The sequence below is a fragment of the Platichthys flesus genome, chromosome 20, assembly GCF_949316205.1.
Source record: "Platichthys flesus chromosome 20, fPlaFle2.1, whole genome shotgun sequence".
NCBI classification, from domain to species: Eukaryota; Metazoa; Chordata; class Actinopteri; order Pleuronectiformes; family Pleuronectidae; genus Platichthys; species Platichthys flesus.
This window is the reverse complement of record NC_084964.1, coordinates 11,036,261-11,053,799: the sequence shown is the minus strand read 5'-3', so window position 1 is coordinate 11,053,799 and position 17,539 is coordinate 11,036,261. Positions and strand designations below refer to the sequence as shown.

Below are 17,539 nucleotides of genomic sequence, written 5' to 3'. Positions count from 1 at the left end.
ACCAACAGGATCTGCATCCCCTGTCGTGACATACTTTCCAAAGTCACCGGAATGGAGGCGAGAAGGTTACCTGATCGAGACTTCCAAGAGCTCAGTTCCTCTCTTTACTGTGAAGATAAACCCTAAAAATATACCTGACTTAATCTTCTTAAGGGGCGTGTGGTAGGAGTTAGTCTCGGACTGCCTGATGGACAACACACACTCACACAAACACACACACGCTGAGTCAGTCACAAAGTCTTAGAGAGCAACTTAAGACCTTTCACATCTCCAGGTTTGCGTTTATGGTTTCTCACCTGGGGTCGGTGTGTAGCCTGAACTGTTTGGCTGAGAGTCTGGACAGCATCAGCATGCCGAGCCTCCTCAACCTCAGCAGCCTGGGCCGGATCTGCGGCTCCAGCCACAACGACATGGTCGTCCTGGACCGGGTCAAGAGGAAGAACTCCGTCAGGCGCATGTCAATTATCGAGGACGGGGAAATTGCTGAGGTGCTCTACCTCATCCCCAAACAGTCCATGATGGAGCAGCTGCCCTTCATCAACCCCAATGACTACATCCTGTGTGAGAAGCTGGCCGGTATCCCTGCGGAGGTGTCAAGTAAGGAATACTCCTCTTCTTCATGTGGTTTTAATGGCTGTTATCGGTTAGTAGGTGCCTGCATTTATCAAGAAATGTATGATTTTGTGCTGTAAATTGGAGATTAGAGGTGTTTTGTAGATATAAGACAAAAACATCAAGAATCTCAATGGGTGAATTGTGACATATGAATTAAATTGATCACCATGACAAACCTCTGACACCGTCTTTTGACTCCAACCCTGCACGCAGGCATGAAGAGTTTACATTCATTTCCAACATACTGCAACTCAAGGAACTGTACATTTCAGAAAAGATAAACAAGCTGCACATGGAGGTTGCAGTTTATTTTGCTGTCAAAGTCTCATCCTGATAAAAATACATCTACTGTAATTAGAACTGATTGACTTTTGTCATACTGAGGAATGACATGAAAACTGCCGTCTGCCCTGGGTCTGAAGTGTTTTTTTTGCTTTACTTTATTTTTATTGTAGAGAAACACGAACATTCCTTGACATCAGAAATTATACATGACAGGGCTAAAGACAAGAAGAAGAAGAAAAAAAACCTGGGGCCCAGAAAGTTGAGTAATACTGATTAGTGAAAAATAATAAATAAATAAATGGACAGTCAAGACATTCCATCGTACCACAGGATTCCCCTCAGTTAGAGAGGTATCCTGCAATAGGTAGCCACCTCCTCACAAAAACATCAGACCTTAATTGTAATTGAGCAGTTAAAGCCTCCATTCCATACACCTCATTCAGCTTCTGTTTCCACTGTGCCACTGTAGGTGGCTGTGGATTTAACCATTTAACTGTCACCATTTTCCTAGCAGTTATCAAAAGTATATGTAACAAGTGCTCTTGGTCTCTTGTGTACATGCCTTCAGGAGTTAGATCGAAAAGAAACTGACTTGGGGTGTGTCTGAAGTGTTTGAATATAAATAAATACACGCCACTCCTACTGTCCTCTGAGGGGGAACCCCCACCACAACCATACACATGCACACACACACACCCACACACACGGATGCACACTCACACACAATCCCTCCTGCCCTCTGTGTTTTTGGACCACCCCCCTCTCCTTTGCACCAGCAGCCCAGTTAGCTCCTCTCCTCACTCTGATCTGCTGTTCTCCCACAGAAGAGCAACAAGCAACTGACATGAAAGAGAAAGGTAGATTTATACTAAGTATGTGTGTGTGTGTGTGTGTGTGTGTGTGAGGATGAGAGAGGATCTGTGCGGGTGTTATGTGTATGTTATGCAGTATATACATATATTTGTTTATTTTCATTTACTTTGGATTTGTCGGCAAATTGTTAAAACTTTTGGAGCTTGCTCTTTGTGATGATAAATATACGGCATTATTCGACCAACTTTATCCTTTCACTCTTTTGTTTGCTTTCAAATGTTTTTAGCTTTCTCTGTGTTGTCACCATAAAGAGGAGATGTGATTAGTTCTAGTTAGTGTATGACTTGAAGCACTCTATACTCACACAAATTGAGCCACAGCAGTCTGATGTTATACTGAACTTTATTATCTTCCTTCCACTCTACATTTTTGTTACATGATAAATCTGAGATTTGGCTGGGTAATCCCTCTAGTGTGCGTATTCTCAAAGTAAAAAACGAGATTAATCATACATTTATAGACAGTTCTTTTAATATTTGTAATCTATTTGGCCTCACAAACCAAATATTCCCAAATCTGACAACTACATATAGACATTTAAATAAACTGCATTTGCCAAGTAGGGAAAAGTGCACTCACAGCTGTCGCAGCCTATCGCGGAGCATCATGCTTAGGTAATACCAGCATGTGATTTTAGGAATACCTCTGTAATTAAGCTGTGTTTGCCTCAATAATTCTATTTTGCTCTTACAGGGGACAAACGGATGATCTATGTTTATTAAATTGCTCTGGCTACTCACCCAGTCAGGACAAAGTTATTTCCACTTGCACAATGATAATAAATGACATAACAGTGTGGAAAAGTTCATTCCATTCAGTGACGTCACCTGTAATGAAATTACTCTGCTGCCACTGAATGGAATTTGTTCATCTGAACATTTACATTTATTTGAGATCTCATTGTTACAAAACTTTTTTTAATATCTGTGCTTTGAATCAAAGGACAAACACAGAATGCTGTTTCAAAACATATAAGTTAAAGACGAGCAAATGATAGTTTAATTTAAATTCTTGTTGATAATACATCATACATCATGACACACACACACACACACACACACACACTCTCTGGCCTGAGATAGCGCTTTGTGTGCGATTAACTGCCTGTCTCAGGTTTCTCACCCTTTGCCTTCTTTCTAAATCGACCATTTGCTAATACTTGACAGGATATCAGCTTCACATTCTGGGAGAGACCAAGAAAGAACAGGAGACATTTTGGACTCTTTTCATCAGAGGACTCCACATATCTGTTTGAAAAAATTTTCAAGAGTGTTTTCAAACAATAACATTTGAAGGGTAACGTGAGGATGCAGGCCAGGTTATTTGACTTTTACACTTGGAGGAGACACACCAAGGAGAGAATTGTATATAAGAGCCAGCTTCTGCTTACTCTTGTTTTTTTTCTGTTCTTTTCTATTTTAGTTTTTATCCCTAACTATTATCTACCATTTTATTATTTTATATTCCTCTCAAATTGGTTCTAATCGTTTTTTTCTTCTGTCTGTCTTATTATAATATTGTCATTTGTGAAGGACTGTGAACTTCACTAACCTGCATGACAGGTGCTATGTTCATAAGGTTGGATTGATTGATCGAGTAACAATGTACAGACGTGTACAAGATTTCCACTGACAGCAATAAAATGTACAATTGTTCACAGCATTTAACTTCTTAAGCCACTGGACAGGTACGTTCATTGAGAGCAGATCACTGTAATCCAGTCAAGGTTAAACAAAGATCAATTGTTTCCTTGTCTGGGGAAACCTCATACATTTTTTAAATAATAAACTGGGTATTATATAATCGTCTTAATTATTATTATCTACTTGTTATTTCTCTGTCTCTGTGAGCAGCTCTGCTTGTTTCTTCAGGATACAGTTAAAAGTGTAATGTTGTACTACATGTGACGCCTTTATTGAACTCACCAGGCTGTTCAGAAGCTTTTAGCTGTTGTTCTGAGGATTATCGGCCTCAGTCACATACAAAGTCATCACTAACTACAGTTCACATTGCAGACAGAAGGCTCAAGGCGGAAGGTGATCAGTGAACACCCCACTGCCTAATGTTTTCAAGTGTCTTCAGCTATATGAGGGAGGCATGCTCTTTTTATCTGGTGTCCTAGTACATGCTTGTTACTATAGTAACAAATCTCCTGTAGTGGGGCAGACTCGGGGCCACATACCAACGGTGCGTGACTCAATTTTCTTGGTGTTCACGAGGCGGAGTTAGGTAACCAGAACAGCTCTCCGGTAAACATTTCCTCTTCCAACTTTTACGAGTTTTCAAATCATAATAAGTTTAGAAGCAAGTCGTCCAGTTCATGTTATTAATTCTCCAGCTGTTATTTGCCTCATAAGTGAAAAATCCTGATAATTCTTTGGACTTTTCTGTAGCTCAATGTGTATGGAAAAAAAGAAAAGTAAAAATTCTTGCATCAGCTTGGGTATTTGTACGCTGGGTGTGCACACACACACATACACACACACACACACACACTCATACACACATACACACATGGGAGACATGGAGCTCACACCGTGCCACATTCTTTCCTCTCTCTCTCTCCTCTGCTAATCACATTCAGGACCTTTCAAGTGGGCCGTGATTAGATTGCACAGGCATCCACCACTTCTGCTGCAACGAGACTGAAGGAGAAAGAGGGAGGTGGAGCTTTGTGTCTCTAAAACCACACGATGCAGTGTGTACGACACAGGGGTTGGACACACACACACACACATGCCAGGGACTCCTTTATTCCTGTTGACTGTGTTGAAACTGTATTTGTGAGCTCTTGTCTGGTTTTTGTGAAGTTGTATTAATTTTGGATTAAAACATCCATTCTTGACTGTGACACTGTGTGTAGGTATTTTATTTGTGTAAGTGTGTGTGTGTGTGTTTTGTGCCAAACCAAAGCTAGCCTGCACATTATGTTCAGTTATGTAAGCACTGAATGGACCCAGTGGGATGTAAACATATGCTGTGTGAACACAGAGAGAATTGTGTATATTTTTGGTCCAGACCAAAATATCTTAATAACTCTCAGATGGATTATCATGAAATTTTGTGCAGTAAATTATATTACCCAGTCTTATTGACTTTGGTAATCCCCTGATTTGATCCCTGTCAGTCCACCACGAGTTTTTCTATCATTGATTATTCATTTGACTTAACTGTTTCCCTTGGTGCCCTGCAGTGCTGCACACTCCGGATGGCTGCCCCCTAAGTTCTCCGGCGGGAAAGCGGGAGATCCAGTGCTTCAGGTGTGGCCATCAATGCAAAGGGGAGGTGCTGCGGGTCCAGAATACTCACTTACACATAAAGTGCTTCACCTGCAAGGGTGAGTATACCGGAGATAAGTTGATAGTAGGTGTCGTGCAAGGAAACTTCTCTCAGAAAAGAGTTTATTTGTTATCAAGCTCAGCGGTTGTCTTCCTTTGGGTTACTGAGACATTTAGGAAACCTGAGAGAAATCTAATGAACACTCTTCCTCATGTGCTGTGCTGAAAAATCTAATATATATTGATTCAATTCCTGCCTTTCCCCTGAAATAATTTTTTGGGAAAAAGAAAGACTTCATACTCTGCCAAGGCCCAATAGTTTTTTGTAACCACATTTAAAATCACCAGATCTGGATTTTTATCTGGATCTGCACCAAATTGTTAACACTCATAAATATCAGTGAAATTCTTTTCATCAAGATCTATGAACTATTTTTGGAGAAAACAAATAAACCCCTGAACCATGCTGCATCTTTCCACATCATTTCGTGGTTATCCATCCAGTCATTTCTGCATCATCCAAATATAAACAAAAAACGAATGGACAGGGAGGAAAACATGGAGGTAAAATAAATCTGTCGTACTCTGGGTTTACATTTAAATGAATTAAGTTAAATAACAAAACTTTTGCATGGTTGCATTCAAACAGCTTGTTTTCAGCAGGTTCGTTTTTTAATATTGTACAGAATCCCCTCCTCGTTTATTTGTGCCGTCAAATTCAATTAGTTACACATCATTCTACCTCCACAATGGTCGGTAGTGAAAAACTCCCGGGTTGACAAACACTCATTCTCCATAGTTACTGGGCTTCATGGAAAAACATATTTCCTCAACAGCCTATTGTCCCTGCTAATCGACACTGACAAGCTTCTCGTGTTGGAGCCCTTTAACTACGTGGTGACGGTGTTTTCAGCACAGAGGAAACAAAGAGACTTTCAGAGCAGAGAGGTATTTGACCAGTGGGGTGACCTGAGGCTGGGAGACCAAGGGCAGAACGTGCCTTGCTCTACGGACGTATGATTCAAACAGTTGTCAACCTCAGCTTTAATGTTGTCGGGAAGTGGAAGTAGTCTGTGCTTGTTGTGTTCAGACTTTAAAATAGAGCTATTCAAATAGAGCGCCCACGTCCATTGTGTCAACGCAGGACAGAAATAGAGCAACATACAACTGTCCTTGGCACCTCGGGGCATATTGTTGTGCCGGAAACGGGTTTGGTCCTATCAAATGACTCCAAACACATAAATCCATCCCTTTGATTGATTACGTACATGTCTATATTTAACATCTCTTGTTACAATAGCCTGCACAAAGGTACAGAATTAAACTGACCCAAATAAATCACTAAACTGGCACTTAGTAGAACCTTTATACCTCGGCCAGAGGCCAACAACTCCATTTACATTCAATTAAAATGCACAAAAAACAAAATCACACAAATAGAAAATCAGTCACCTAAATATACCAGATTCTTTTCTTCAAGATCCATAAATTATTCTCTGCAAAATCAATGGGAAAAATGTCCCATTTATTGATGTTAAATCACCCCCCCCTGATCTGGACATGCACCCTCCCTGACACATACCACACCCTTCCACAAACTTTCATGGTAACCTGTCCAGTAGTTTCTGCGTAAACCCGCTAACAAACAAGCAAATGCAAATGAAAACATACCCTCTTCGGCTGATGTTTTATGATTTCTACATAGTCAGTGTATCATATGGTAAAAACATATGAGAACCTTGGCCAAATGCTTTTGTAACGCTTCCTGTAGAGAAAACCAAAGAATACTTTTTGAGTGAATTACTGCAGTTAAGTAGTCAAACAGTGGATTTCAAAACAAAACGTTAGTCATTTTATATCCAGATTATGCTACGATAGGTGGTGTTTATTGTGTGGAATGCTGATGAGACCATGGCTACAGATTGAAGCATTAAAAGTTTGAATGAAAAGAGTTTTAAAACAGCATAAAGGCCAAATGCAAACATATCCATTCCAGTATTCATCTGCTTGGTTGGTCATCATTTTTCAACATTGATCTCCCTCTGTTCATTTCTCCTTGTGTGCAGTGTGTGGCTGTGACTTGGCCCAGAGCGGCTTCTTCATGAAGAGCGGCGACTTCCTCTGTCCGCTGGACTTCCAGAGGCTCCACGGCACGCTCTGCAACAACTGTGGGGAGTTCGTGGAGGGGGAGGTGGTCACAGTCTTGGGGAAGACTTATCACCCAGCCTGCTTTGTGTGCACCATTTGCAAGTAACTGAAAAAAATACTAAAAACATTCAATAATTTAATCATATTTGGAGAGAGAAAGGAATTGTCGGATATCTCTCTCTCTCTGCCTCTGTTTGTCAGGCAGCCCTTTCCCGCTGGGGACTGTGTCACCTTCAGTGGAAAAGACTGCCTCTGTCAGCGCTGCATTCAACCTGTGTCTCCTGCTCCGACCGACGTGAAGTACTCTAGCAGTGAGTGCATCCTTTCATATTTTTGCAGCAAGTATGGGAGTGAGTGTGTTTACATTGAAGAATATTGAGTGATGAAGCTGTGAGGGACACATACGATCACCTTTTCTTTTCCTGTAGTGTGGGTTTGTGAATGGAAGACGTTTAAAAGGTGAAAAACAAACAAACTCTGTGATAAAGGGAATTCCTCTCTCCTGCAGAAATCACAAAAAAGCCTCATCGAAAGTCTGGCTGATATCTCCGCATAATTGTGATGTCATGATGCCCCGTATTTGCATATAGTGCACAACTTGACGCTGGTCTTGCACGGCCCCTTAATAGATCCATACAGTATGAGGAAGTGTTTTCTCAACATAAGACAATGTGACATTTTTCAAGTAATTATCCAAATTAAACTTATGAATGTGAATATGGGCTTAATGTATCTCCTTTAATTTAAGACCAGAGGGTTTGCATTTCCTCTGAGATCAGCCACAGAGCTGTGTGTCTTTAGGGTCAAGGCATCATGACTCCAGAGAACCTGACAACTGCTTTTTGACATTGGTCAACTGTCTGCAGGCTAAAGCATCATCCCTATTTCCAGTCAGATCTCCCCCAGGTAGACTGGATTCATTTTCCAAAGCAATGAGCTGAGGTTACCTTTCAAATCTGGTCATACTTCACAAATCTGGACAGTGACAACAACTCTGTATGGATTAAGAGACTCAGTAGAAACCGACGCTCCAACTCAACTTGACCTAATTCATCATAAAGCAGATACAGCAGGGATCAATAGAGGATTAAGAGGATTTCTGTGCAGGATTGTGCAGAAAATAAGTAGGAAAAAGCACAAACTGCATTTGTAGGGAATGAGATGCTGAATCTGTCCAACCAGTCTTTCTACTATCTAATGTATTTCATATTTGTTAGGATTTTCTTTCTTTTAAATCATGATATGTGTTTTCAGACTGCACCGGCTGTGGCAGAGACATCAAGAACGGCCAGGCTCTGTTAGCTCTGGGCGGCCAGTGGCACCTCGGCTGCTTCAAGTGCAAATCCTGCAGGAAAGTGCTCAGTGGAGAATACATCAGCAAGTAAATGCAAATCTCTCATGCACACGTTCTCATATTCATGATTCTGTCTCTATTCCGTGCGTCTGTACTAGAAAATACACCATGACACCAGGAATACAGCTGACGTCTTTGTGCAGCTGATGTATGAATAAGATGATGAGTTTTTTTCACAATAAATCTTCTGTCTTCCAGAGATGGGGTGCCTTACTGTGAGAGAGACTACCAGATTAAGTTTGGGATACAGTGTGAGGCATGTCATAAGTTTATAACAGGAAAAGTTCTTGAGGTAAGTTTCATCGGAGAGTCACTCTGTGCAGTGTGTGTGTATGTGACGATGGGTGATGCTTTTACCTGTCTCGTTATCTGCTGCAGGCAGGAGACAAACACTATCACCCGAGTTGTGCAAGATGCAGCCGATGTGACAAGATGTTCAAAGAGGGAGAAGAGATGTTTCTGCAAGGTCGGTGATAGATCTTAATCACTCTGTGGAGATACACTGTCGTCACGCCATGTCCCCGCTGCTTTATAGTCTCTTAATAAACCGGGACACTTTGGCTGCGGCAGCTAATTTTGATGGTTCACAGGGTCGACAGTGTGGCACCCGGACTGCAGAGACAACAGCAGGACGGAGGACAGTTACAGGGTGAGTTCTCCTAAACTTAACACTCAACTGTATTTTAATGTTTCAGAAGCCTGCCATGTTAGAGGGAGCATGAGATGATACCACTGCTACAGTTTACCCCAAATAAAGCGTTAATATCTCATTTACAGATTTCTGTGTAACTTGATAAAGACTTTTAGCTGTTTGGTGTCATGTCTTCACACATTGTCTTCCCTCCCAGGTCAGCAGAGCAAAAGCACCCTGCCTCGATTTCTATTTCCCCTCACGTGAACTGAAGGTTAATATTGTGAGCAAGTCTGCGGTGTGCACTGAGTGAGGCCGGCTGTAATCTCAGAGTCTGGGATTAACCACACGCGCTTGTTTCACATGCAACGAGGACACTTTGCCTTTTGGCTTTCAAGAATAACTAAGACAAGCAACAGTTTGTTATGTGCAATGGAAAATGCATTTTGCACATAACCTTTTTAAAAGGAAGTCTGAGCTTTGTTTGTTGATAGTGCTGCATGCTTGGCTGTGTTCATCTCTGGCCTTGTAATCACCTAGAACCTGCACTATTTAATGTGCACTAGTGTGCTATTCCTCTACTAAGTACTGTTACAGCCACACCTGACTGGTGTCATTGTGCAAATAAGCAGAAATTACAATACAGAACAATGTATTGCACATAATGTATCGGGGCTTCTCTGCACACTACAAGGGTGAATAGAAAAGTGCTCCTGATATAATGCAAGCACCAAGTTGTGTGTGCATGTGAATATGTTGCACTACAGGAATCTAAGCCGAAACACAAAAGTGAGAGCGAATGCCAGAATAAATAAAAATAAATTAAAAAAAATTAAAAATGAATAATTTCCTATATGCGCTTGAACAGGGTGACAATCACAACAGAGTGGGCCAGCTGGCCAATCAGAGCAGACTGGGCTTTATCGGGAGGTGGGCCTTAAAGAGACAGAAACTAAAACCTGGCATTTCAGACAGAGGCTGAAAAGAGGAGCTGCAGCAATAGTCAATATGAGGAAGTGAACCTACATCGAACTTATGAACTTGGTTATGAGGATAGAAAGGTCTCCTTTGAATCATCCTATGAATCAAACTAACTAACTACATTTGTCTTGTCCGTAGCCCACTAGATCCTCCTCTGAAAGCTCGTGCTCCAGGCCGGGCTCGTGCACCCCGGGCAGTCCTGGTCGAACGATCTGCGTAAGTTCTGCCGCCAACATCTGCTCAGCATCTTCCATGGTGCACACTTCCCCGTGGGCTTATTCACGTGTCATTTATCCCTTTGTTCATACAGGGGGGTCGCATGGACAAAGTGTCTCTCTTGCAAGATATTTCTCTTTGACTGTAACTGAATATGCATACAACTAGCAAAATAGATAATTTGAAGAATATTAAAAAAAAAAATCTGTAAATAACCTTTACCTTGACTGATCGGAACTAGTGTCATCTTGCTTGTGAGAGAAAAAAAAACGTGATTTCAATTGTGGTTGAATGTTGAATCGATATATTCATACGCTGAGAAAAACAACCACACATTGAAGAAGAGTTTAGATTTATTTGCTTCATCAATTTGAATGCGCTGACAATTCAGATTGACACTGATTGGAAAAAAGAAAATTGGTGCTGCCAGTAGCTTGTCCTTCCTCCACCCGCTCCCGTCTGATCCACACCCTGTTGGTTTATTGAATGGAGTGAACTTTACCCCCATCAAGTCACACAAGATTTTGATAGATCGCCAAAGACAATCAATTTATAGTAAATAAGGATAAGTTCCTACAGTAGATCTGTTCATTTCACGTGCCAAAGTCAGACCAGCATGGTGCTGTGGGATTAAAGTTTCATTCTTCCTTGAAATGACGTAATGGGCAACCTCTGACCTTTCACCTGACCTTATTTGCACTGTCTGATCCTCGTATCTCCTGTCCTCTGTGTCCTCCTCATCCCCTCCCTCTTCCTCTCCTTCTCCCTCTCTCCTCTCCCCCTGTTTTGCTCCCCAGGCAAAAGTAGATAATGAGATCATTGACTACCGAGACTTAGCGGCAATTCCCAGAGTCAAGGCTATACATGATATAGAGTATCCTGATATGATATCCTATAAGTCTGTGAACAACAACCCACCTGCTGTGGACAACAAAGGCAGCAGACAGGACAGGCAAAACCCTGCAGAGGTAACTTCATTCAACGCTCCGAGTCATATCCAGTGACATGTTTGTGTGTCATCGTTTTGCTGTTTTGCTGTTTTTTGGTTTGATTTATGCATCAAACCAAGTGAGGACGTCATAAATTGTTATCATATTTAACTGTGTTTAGCCCCAAAATGCATCACATTCTTTAATAAAAATGGACAAATGTCTTTTTACAGCAATTTCACAGTTTGTCAGATTTTTCTAAGAATTTGTCCAATGCACATATAAAATGGAGGTAGCAATATTTAATTATTTGTTGTTTCTGACTTTTTTAATGATCACAGCCAGGTTACCAGAAGCCAACTTTGTCAATAAGTCAAATGTACTGTGCCCTTATGATCGAATCCTTTTGTTCCCTACCTTACTTACGTCTTCATGTGAAACCTCGTGACTCCAAACTGTATGATCTTTCAAATACTGTGTCTTCCGCTCCCCCCCGACTTTGATGCAAAAATACATACTCACCTGATCTTTATTTTGATTTGGATCTGCACCAGATTGCAAACACTCATGGATATCAGTCCCATATAGATGTCTGATTTCTTTTCTATCATATCTCGCAGAGTTAAAGAAAGTATTTGTCAAGTTTGGAGATACCAGGTTTTTACCTGAACTTACAATATGTATATTTATGTGTTATTAAGTTAATTCATACAAATCTCTTCTTCTGCCTTTCTCATTTAGTCAACAGGAAATGTATCTGAAACCACAGAGGTAAATGATTTCTCTATCAACTTTACACATAATAGGTCACACTCGTATTCCTCACTATTTGGTTTTCCTTCTGTTCTCAAGGAGGGCTTCGAAATGAGGAGGAACATACCGAAATCCACAAGCCACGGATCTTTTGGAGTTCACACCACGTACCAACGACACAGCTACACTCCAGGTCTGTCCAGATCGCCGCAGCACTTCCACAGGCCAGGTGAGGGGAGCGCTTGGACGTAAATCACCTCAGTCTTCAGGTCACCTTTTGTAAAGAGATTCAATGTCCAATGCTCACTTCTGTCTCTGTCCCCACGACGCTTCTTCTTCTTCCTCCTCATCCTTCCACTCCCTATCCAGCAATGATGCTTTCTCCCTCTTTATTCTCTGGCACCAATGAAACCTGCTCCACTTCCCCTTTATGTCCCCACTTTCTCCCTCAAACCAAAGGTAAGACCCCACCTTCCACCTGACCCCTGACCTTTCCTGTAACCCTCTGCCTCCACCCTGCTGTTAGGGCAACCCTCTGCTGCCTCTTAAACCCAGACACTAATATTTAATGGGAGACCTACTAATCTATTACGTTAACTACAATAGATCAGTTGTGAGTGCAATTTGAGATTAACAACAATATGCAAACACACGCAGAGAGGGATGGCACCGAGTCTCGGCCCTCTAGTGGTCAAAGTGTCAGAGAACTGTTTCTGCCTCAGACAGAAAAATACATCTTCTTCACTGCTTTTCTTCCCTTTTCTGCATGATCAGCTTATTTATTTTCTGCTTTGAGTGATAAATACTAAGATTAAATATATAAATATAAACATTCATTTTCATTGTGCAGATGAAGGCTTTCACATGTACAGGAGGCCTCCAATTTACAAACAGCAAGGTACAGTTTGACTTTTTCATTGTTCAGTTTACAGTCAAATTGTTACTGAACAATTTTAAACTTAACATGTTGCGTTCTAAAATATTTGTGTTCTTGCACGTTTTTCTACTTCAACTTTCACTAATACTTGTTCAGCAAGTAAAAGATGATAATGAAAACTCTGCAGATGAAGTTAGGAGCTAAGTTAACGATTAGGTTGATTTGCACATTTTAAACACAGTTTGATGCAGCCAGTTAGTTCTGGTTGATTAGACCAAACAGACAACAGAACAGCCAAAGTCTATTTGAATCACTGAGCAGGATCTAAACCCTTCCGTGTCTGAGGCCATAAGAGTCATATGAGGTCAAACTATAAGTCAGCACTCAATGCATCTAAGCTGACAGCAAAAAAATGTTGCAACAGTTTGAAAGTACCCCTGTGTAACCTAAAGAATAGAAGTACAACCACATGTAAAAAAAAGTTTTTATAGGAAAAGTAAGTTTAAAAATAGACCAGTACTGAGAAGACCGTTTTACAGAACAATTAGCAAAAGCCTAAGAACAGATCTTGACAAGGTGCTTATACCTGGTGTGTTTACGTTCACTCAGTAAGTCTGATCTAATCTGGGCAAAGAGCTGAGACTGAGGGCGAGAAGTCTCATGGTTAATTAATCTCCAGTCTCTGCTGTTTCACTCTCTATTAGATCCAAATTCACCCACATCCCAAGCTTTGTCTTTGCCCGGATACGGTCGCAACGGCCTCGATCCGGTAGGAGCAGCATCATTTACCTATAACCAATTTGTCATATATTGTACATATCAGTAATTATTCACCTCCTATTTAAGTTTGACGATGAACAACACAAATATCTGAGTTGTTAATGTTGGTATTGGGGATTGAAAAAGAAAAAGAAATGAAATGAACTTGGTGTTTTTATGTGTTTGCTTGATTAAGCCTCGGTCAGCGGATTTCTCACACTACAGTGAAGACAGATTCAGAGGTTAGTATGTTCATGTCTCTGTTGTTTATCATTACCACTTCAATATTAAATCAGATCATGAAAATTAATCATTTGTTGCTTCTGCTTTCTTCCCTTGCCTTTCAGATTTTAAGGTATGTGAATAGGCCCTGAATGGAGTTTTTTAGGTGATCTTGAATGACTGGTAACTTCCCATGTGTGCAACTGACCTTACCCCGTGTCTGCATCTTCATGTTGGGCTGGGCAATACGGCCGAAATTCACATTATTCAATATTGAAACTTATCATGATACATGTCACATTATTATTTATTTTAGGTTTAAAGATTTTTGCTCCTGAGTAAAGGTTGTGAAGAAAATCTCAGGTAGACAAGTTAATTCTCCTCACCATGCTTACACAGTACTTAAGCACTATATTTGTATATATATTGAACTTAATAAAGAAAAACATATGTATTGATTAATTAATTATTTCTTGCCCAGCCCTATTGCATGTTTAAATACAGTGAACTCAGGGTCAGGTTACAGTTGAACTTATACCTTCATTGATTTGCCTAACTGACTCTATAAATATGCTTTACTAACATATTTGCAGCTCTGAGCTCTGAAGTGATGATTTTTGGCGACTGCATGTGTTTGCTTCATTCTGTAGCTCATCTATGACAGTCCACATCCATTAGCCAGACTGGACAGAGGAATGTCCATGCCTAATTTGGTGGAACCAAAAGCAAGTATTATTTGTATATTCATAATTTTGCCATCATTTAATTCAGATTTTGTCATGTAAGAACAACAAAAACTAGTAGAGCTTAGTCCTTCACCAAGGCACAACTGTTTAAATTCGATAAGCTGCACCAAATACACAGTTCCATGTATGACTTCCTGAGAAATCAGTTGAAATGTTGAAAAATGTCACATCGCAATGTTAAATAAAGTTTAAAAACAATTCTGGTAATCCCTTTTGTAGTTTTTGCTAAATCTTGGTAACAATCAAACCAATCAACAAACAAGCAGCAGGGGTGAAAACACAACCTCTATTGTGGAGTTAGAAAATACTTGAAAATAAACTTCAGTTGAGCTCAGAACAGAATTCAAACACAAGCTTGTTTAGCAGCAGTAGAATAGTGTTTAATGCACCAAGGTTTCAAGGACAACTTTATTATCACCCTTTCTTTATAGCTAAACATTTGATGCCTGCAGGTCCTTGACAGTGTTTTCATCTCTAAAGCTTAAAGCACTAACCGCTGCTAACTGTGCAGTGGTTTTACAATAGATGCATAGTTGCATGGTACATGATGTTCTCTCTCCATCTCTATTTCAATAGCTCGTACACGTCTTGAAAAGATTGTGTTTCAGAGACTCGTTTGTTTGTGATCAGCGTTCTCAACCAGTCTTTGTTTTGTCAAGGTCTACCCATATGAAATGCTCGCAGTGACCAACAGAAGACGAGTGAAGCTGCCGAGGGACGTTGACAGAACGAGACTGGAGGTAAAGTGAAATGTGAGAAAAGCATCTTTGAAGTGAAGCACAGATCTTGATTGGAAAGTTTTATTTTAGAATAAGAAATAGAGTCGACGAAAGAAAAAGAGAAAAAAAGAACAGAAAGTAAAGAGAAGAAGGAAATATAAAGAAAGAAAAAGGACAAGAAAGAGAGAAAAGATAAAGGAATAAGAAAGAGGAGAAAGACAAGAAAGAGAGAGAGAACAAAGAGAAATATGCTGAAAGGAAAAAGAAGAAACAAAGGGAAAAGAGAAGCAAAAGAATATTTAGAAAGACAAAACAGGAGAAATGAGAGCGAAGGAATTAAAAGGAAAGATAGAGTATTTTTTTATTTATGCAAAAATTTCTCATGCATGCATGCTGTACATGCTTATGTTTTCATGGTACAGTAAAGTTTCAAAGAATTGAACCTGTCTTTGAGCCACAGTGCAGCTTTTCCACATTTACTTAATTCTTCCACTCTCTCTTCTTTCTTTCCTGCAGTGCCACCTTTCCCCGGGTTCTTTCTATGAGATATTCGGCATGGAGATCAGAGAGTTCTACATACTCCCACTCTGGAAACGCAATGACATGAAGAAGAGTGCAAACCTCTTCTGATTGCTGCCTAATGCACGTCTTTATTTATTGGACATTTATTCACAAACATTAGATCAGCACAAATCACAGGCTTGCAGCGGCCACCCAGCGAGTCAGTGGAGGTCATTGTGATGAATGATGGTTAAAGTCCAATAACCTCAACGCAGATATGAACACTGGAACTCAACTTAGCTCTAACCTCGGCTTCAGTGATAAATAGCCTTGATTTGTTTTTCCTTCGTCAGCCCTGTGTCCCCAGGAATTATGTTCATATTGGACGATTCAGCTGAATTTAATTTTTTGCACATTCTTCACAAATGGAGAATGTTGTGTGGTGTTCATGTGGCTTGGCAAAACATAATGTGTTTTTTAAGCTTTGCAACCTGTTTCAGAAAATGGTGGAAGTCAAACCTAATCTAACCTTTATCAAGGGATCATATTAACCAATACAAAAAAGGTGCTGCTTGTATCTTTTCACAGCCCTGATGAGGGCGCTAGATCACTTAAATCCTCCTAAGGTATGTCTAAAATATCTCTAAACATATTTACAAGATTTTGGGTGAGGTATGCTAAAGGTTAGGATCCCTAAAAGTATAAAAAATACCACTTTACTGCCTGCTTTCAAAAAAATTGAGAATCCCTATAAAACACACAGTTTGAAAGCTTTTAAGCTGTTTAAATTCAGACAGATTCATGTACAGATTGGTTAAAGATATGAGTTTACCAATCAAAAGCCTTTGGTCCAGCTCTTTGAGAATAAAGCTTCCCATGATACCTGATTCACAGTGTTTAATGACTACAGAATGGATTTTACCTGCACACTCCACATTGTTACTTTGTATGTGATATATGTTTTGTTATTCTCTTAATACTCTAAAAAAAGAACAAATAAAATTGTTTACCAACTTAAAATAATTTCATCTAATAGTGACATACAAATGTATTATTTTTCTTTATAGTTTTTAATTATGTTTATATAACTTATAATGTTATTTGAACAAACTTTATTTATTTGTGTGTTACTAACTGATGTCTTTTTTCAAGTTGGTCTAAAAATTACTAGTGAACTTTTTTTTTTGTTATTCACGTTTCAACATGCTTAAGCACAATCAGAATAGAGCAAATATGTGATAACTATATTTTTGTGTCAATAGATTAACACAAATTTGCTTTTTGGACTCTTAAAGGAATTAAGATGTTTTTTTGCTTTATGTTTCACCCTGACTTGGCTGTGGTAAACTGTATCTGCTATACTTTAACATTGATGCTTGTTCACATCACCTCGAACGATCTAAATAAAGATTTTTTACTTCCTAAAAGTTGATTACGTAAGTGCCTTTTTATTGTCTGGATGAATGAGTTTGTGTATGCATGCACTCAGTGTTTAGAGCACCTCATTTTGTGTATCATTTCACGTTTTTTGGTGCATGTCCAAAGAGTCAGAGTCTGGATCCTTTTTTCACCCCTTTTACAAATACTTTAAAAAAACTTGATTTGATGCAAAGTGTTATTAAAAGATACTGTATATAACTTTGTATTTGAAA

General features: G+C 39.8%; 1 protein-coding gene and 1 long non-coding RNA gene across 2 annotated transcripts; both read left to right on the top strand.

The window, feature by feature from the left end:
• Window positions 1-279: 279 nt before the first annotated feature.
• On the top strand, window positions 280-17,319 carry LOC133931599 (actin-binding LIM protein 1-like). Its single transcript, XM_062378508.1, has 20 exons — window positions 280-597; window positions 4,967-5,110; window positions 7,118-7,301; window positions 7,401-7,510; window positions 8,454-8,580; window positions 8,752-8,845; window positions 8,932-9,019; window positions 9,144-9,202; window positions 10,304-10,381; window positions 11,179-11,349; window positions 12,052-12,081; window positions 12,163-12,292; window positions 12,433-12,522; window positions 12,914-12,961; window positions 13,645-13,709; window positions 13,896-13,941; window positions 14,047-14,054; window positions 14,572-14,646; window positions 15,327-15,407; window positions 15,903-17,319. Exons 1-20 carry the CDS (start codon window positions 285-287, stop codon window positions 16,014-16,016), a joined length of 2,055 nt encoding a protein of 684 aa, XP_062234492.1. The 5' UTR covers window positions 280-284; the 3' UTR covers window positions 16,017-17,319.
• On the top strand, window positions 1,642-4,624 carry LOC133931600 (uncharacterized). The gene is made up of 2 exons (XR_009911914.1): window positions 1,642-1,757; window positions 2,940-4,624. It is a non-coding gene; the product is annotated as an uncharacterized LOC133931600 (long non-coding RNA).
• Window positions 17,320-17,539: the final 220 nt, after the last annotated feature.

Bases quoted from the DNA above. Each gene is read 5' to 3' on its own strand.
- LOC133931599 (XM_062378508.1), top strand. From the start codon at position 285: ATGGTTTCTCACCTGGGGTCGGTGTGTAGCCTGAACTGTTTGGCTGAG. The intron at 8,581-8,751 runs GTAAATGCAAAT...TCTGTCTTCCAG, and splicing joins AGTGGAGAATACATCAGCAA to AGATGGGGTGCCTTACTGTG. The intron at 8,846-8,931 runs GTAAGTTTCATC...TATCTGCTGCAG, and splicing joins TAACAGGAAAAGTTCTTGAG to GCAGGAGACAAACACTATCA.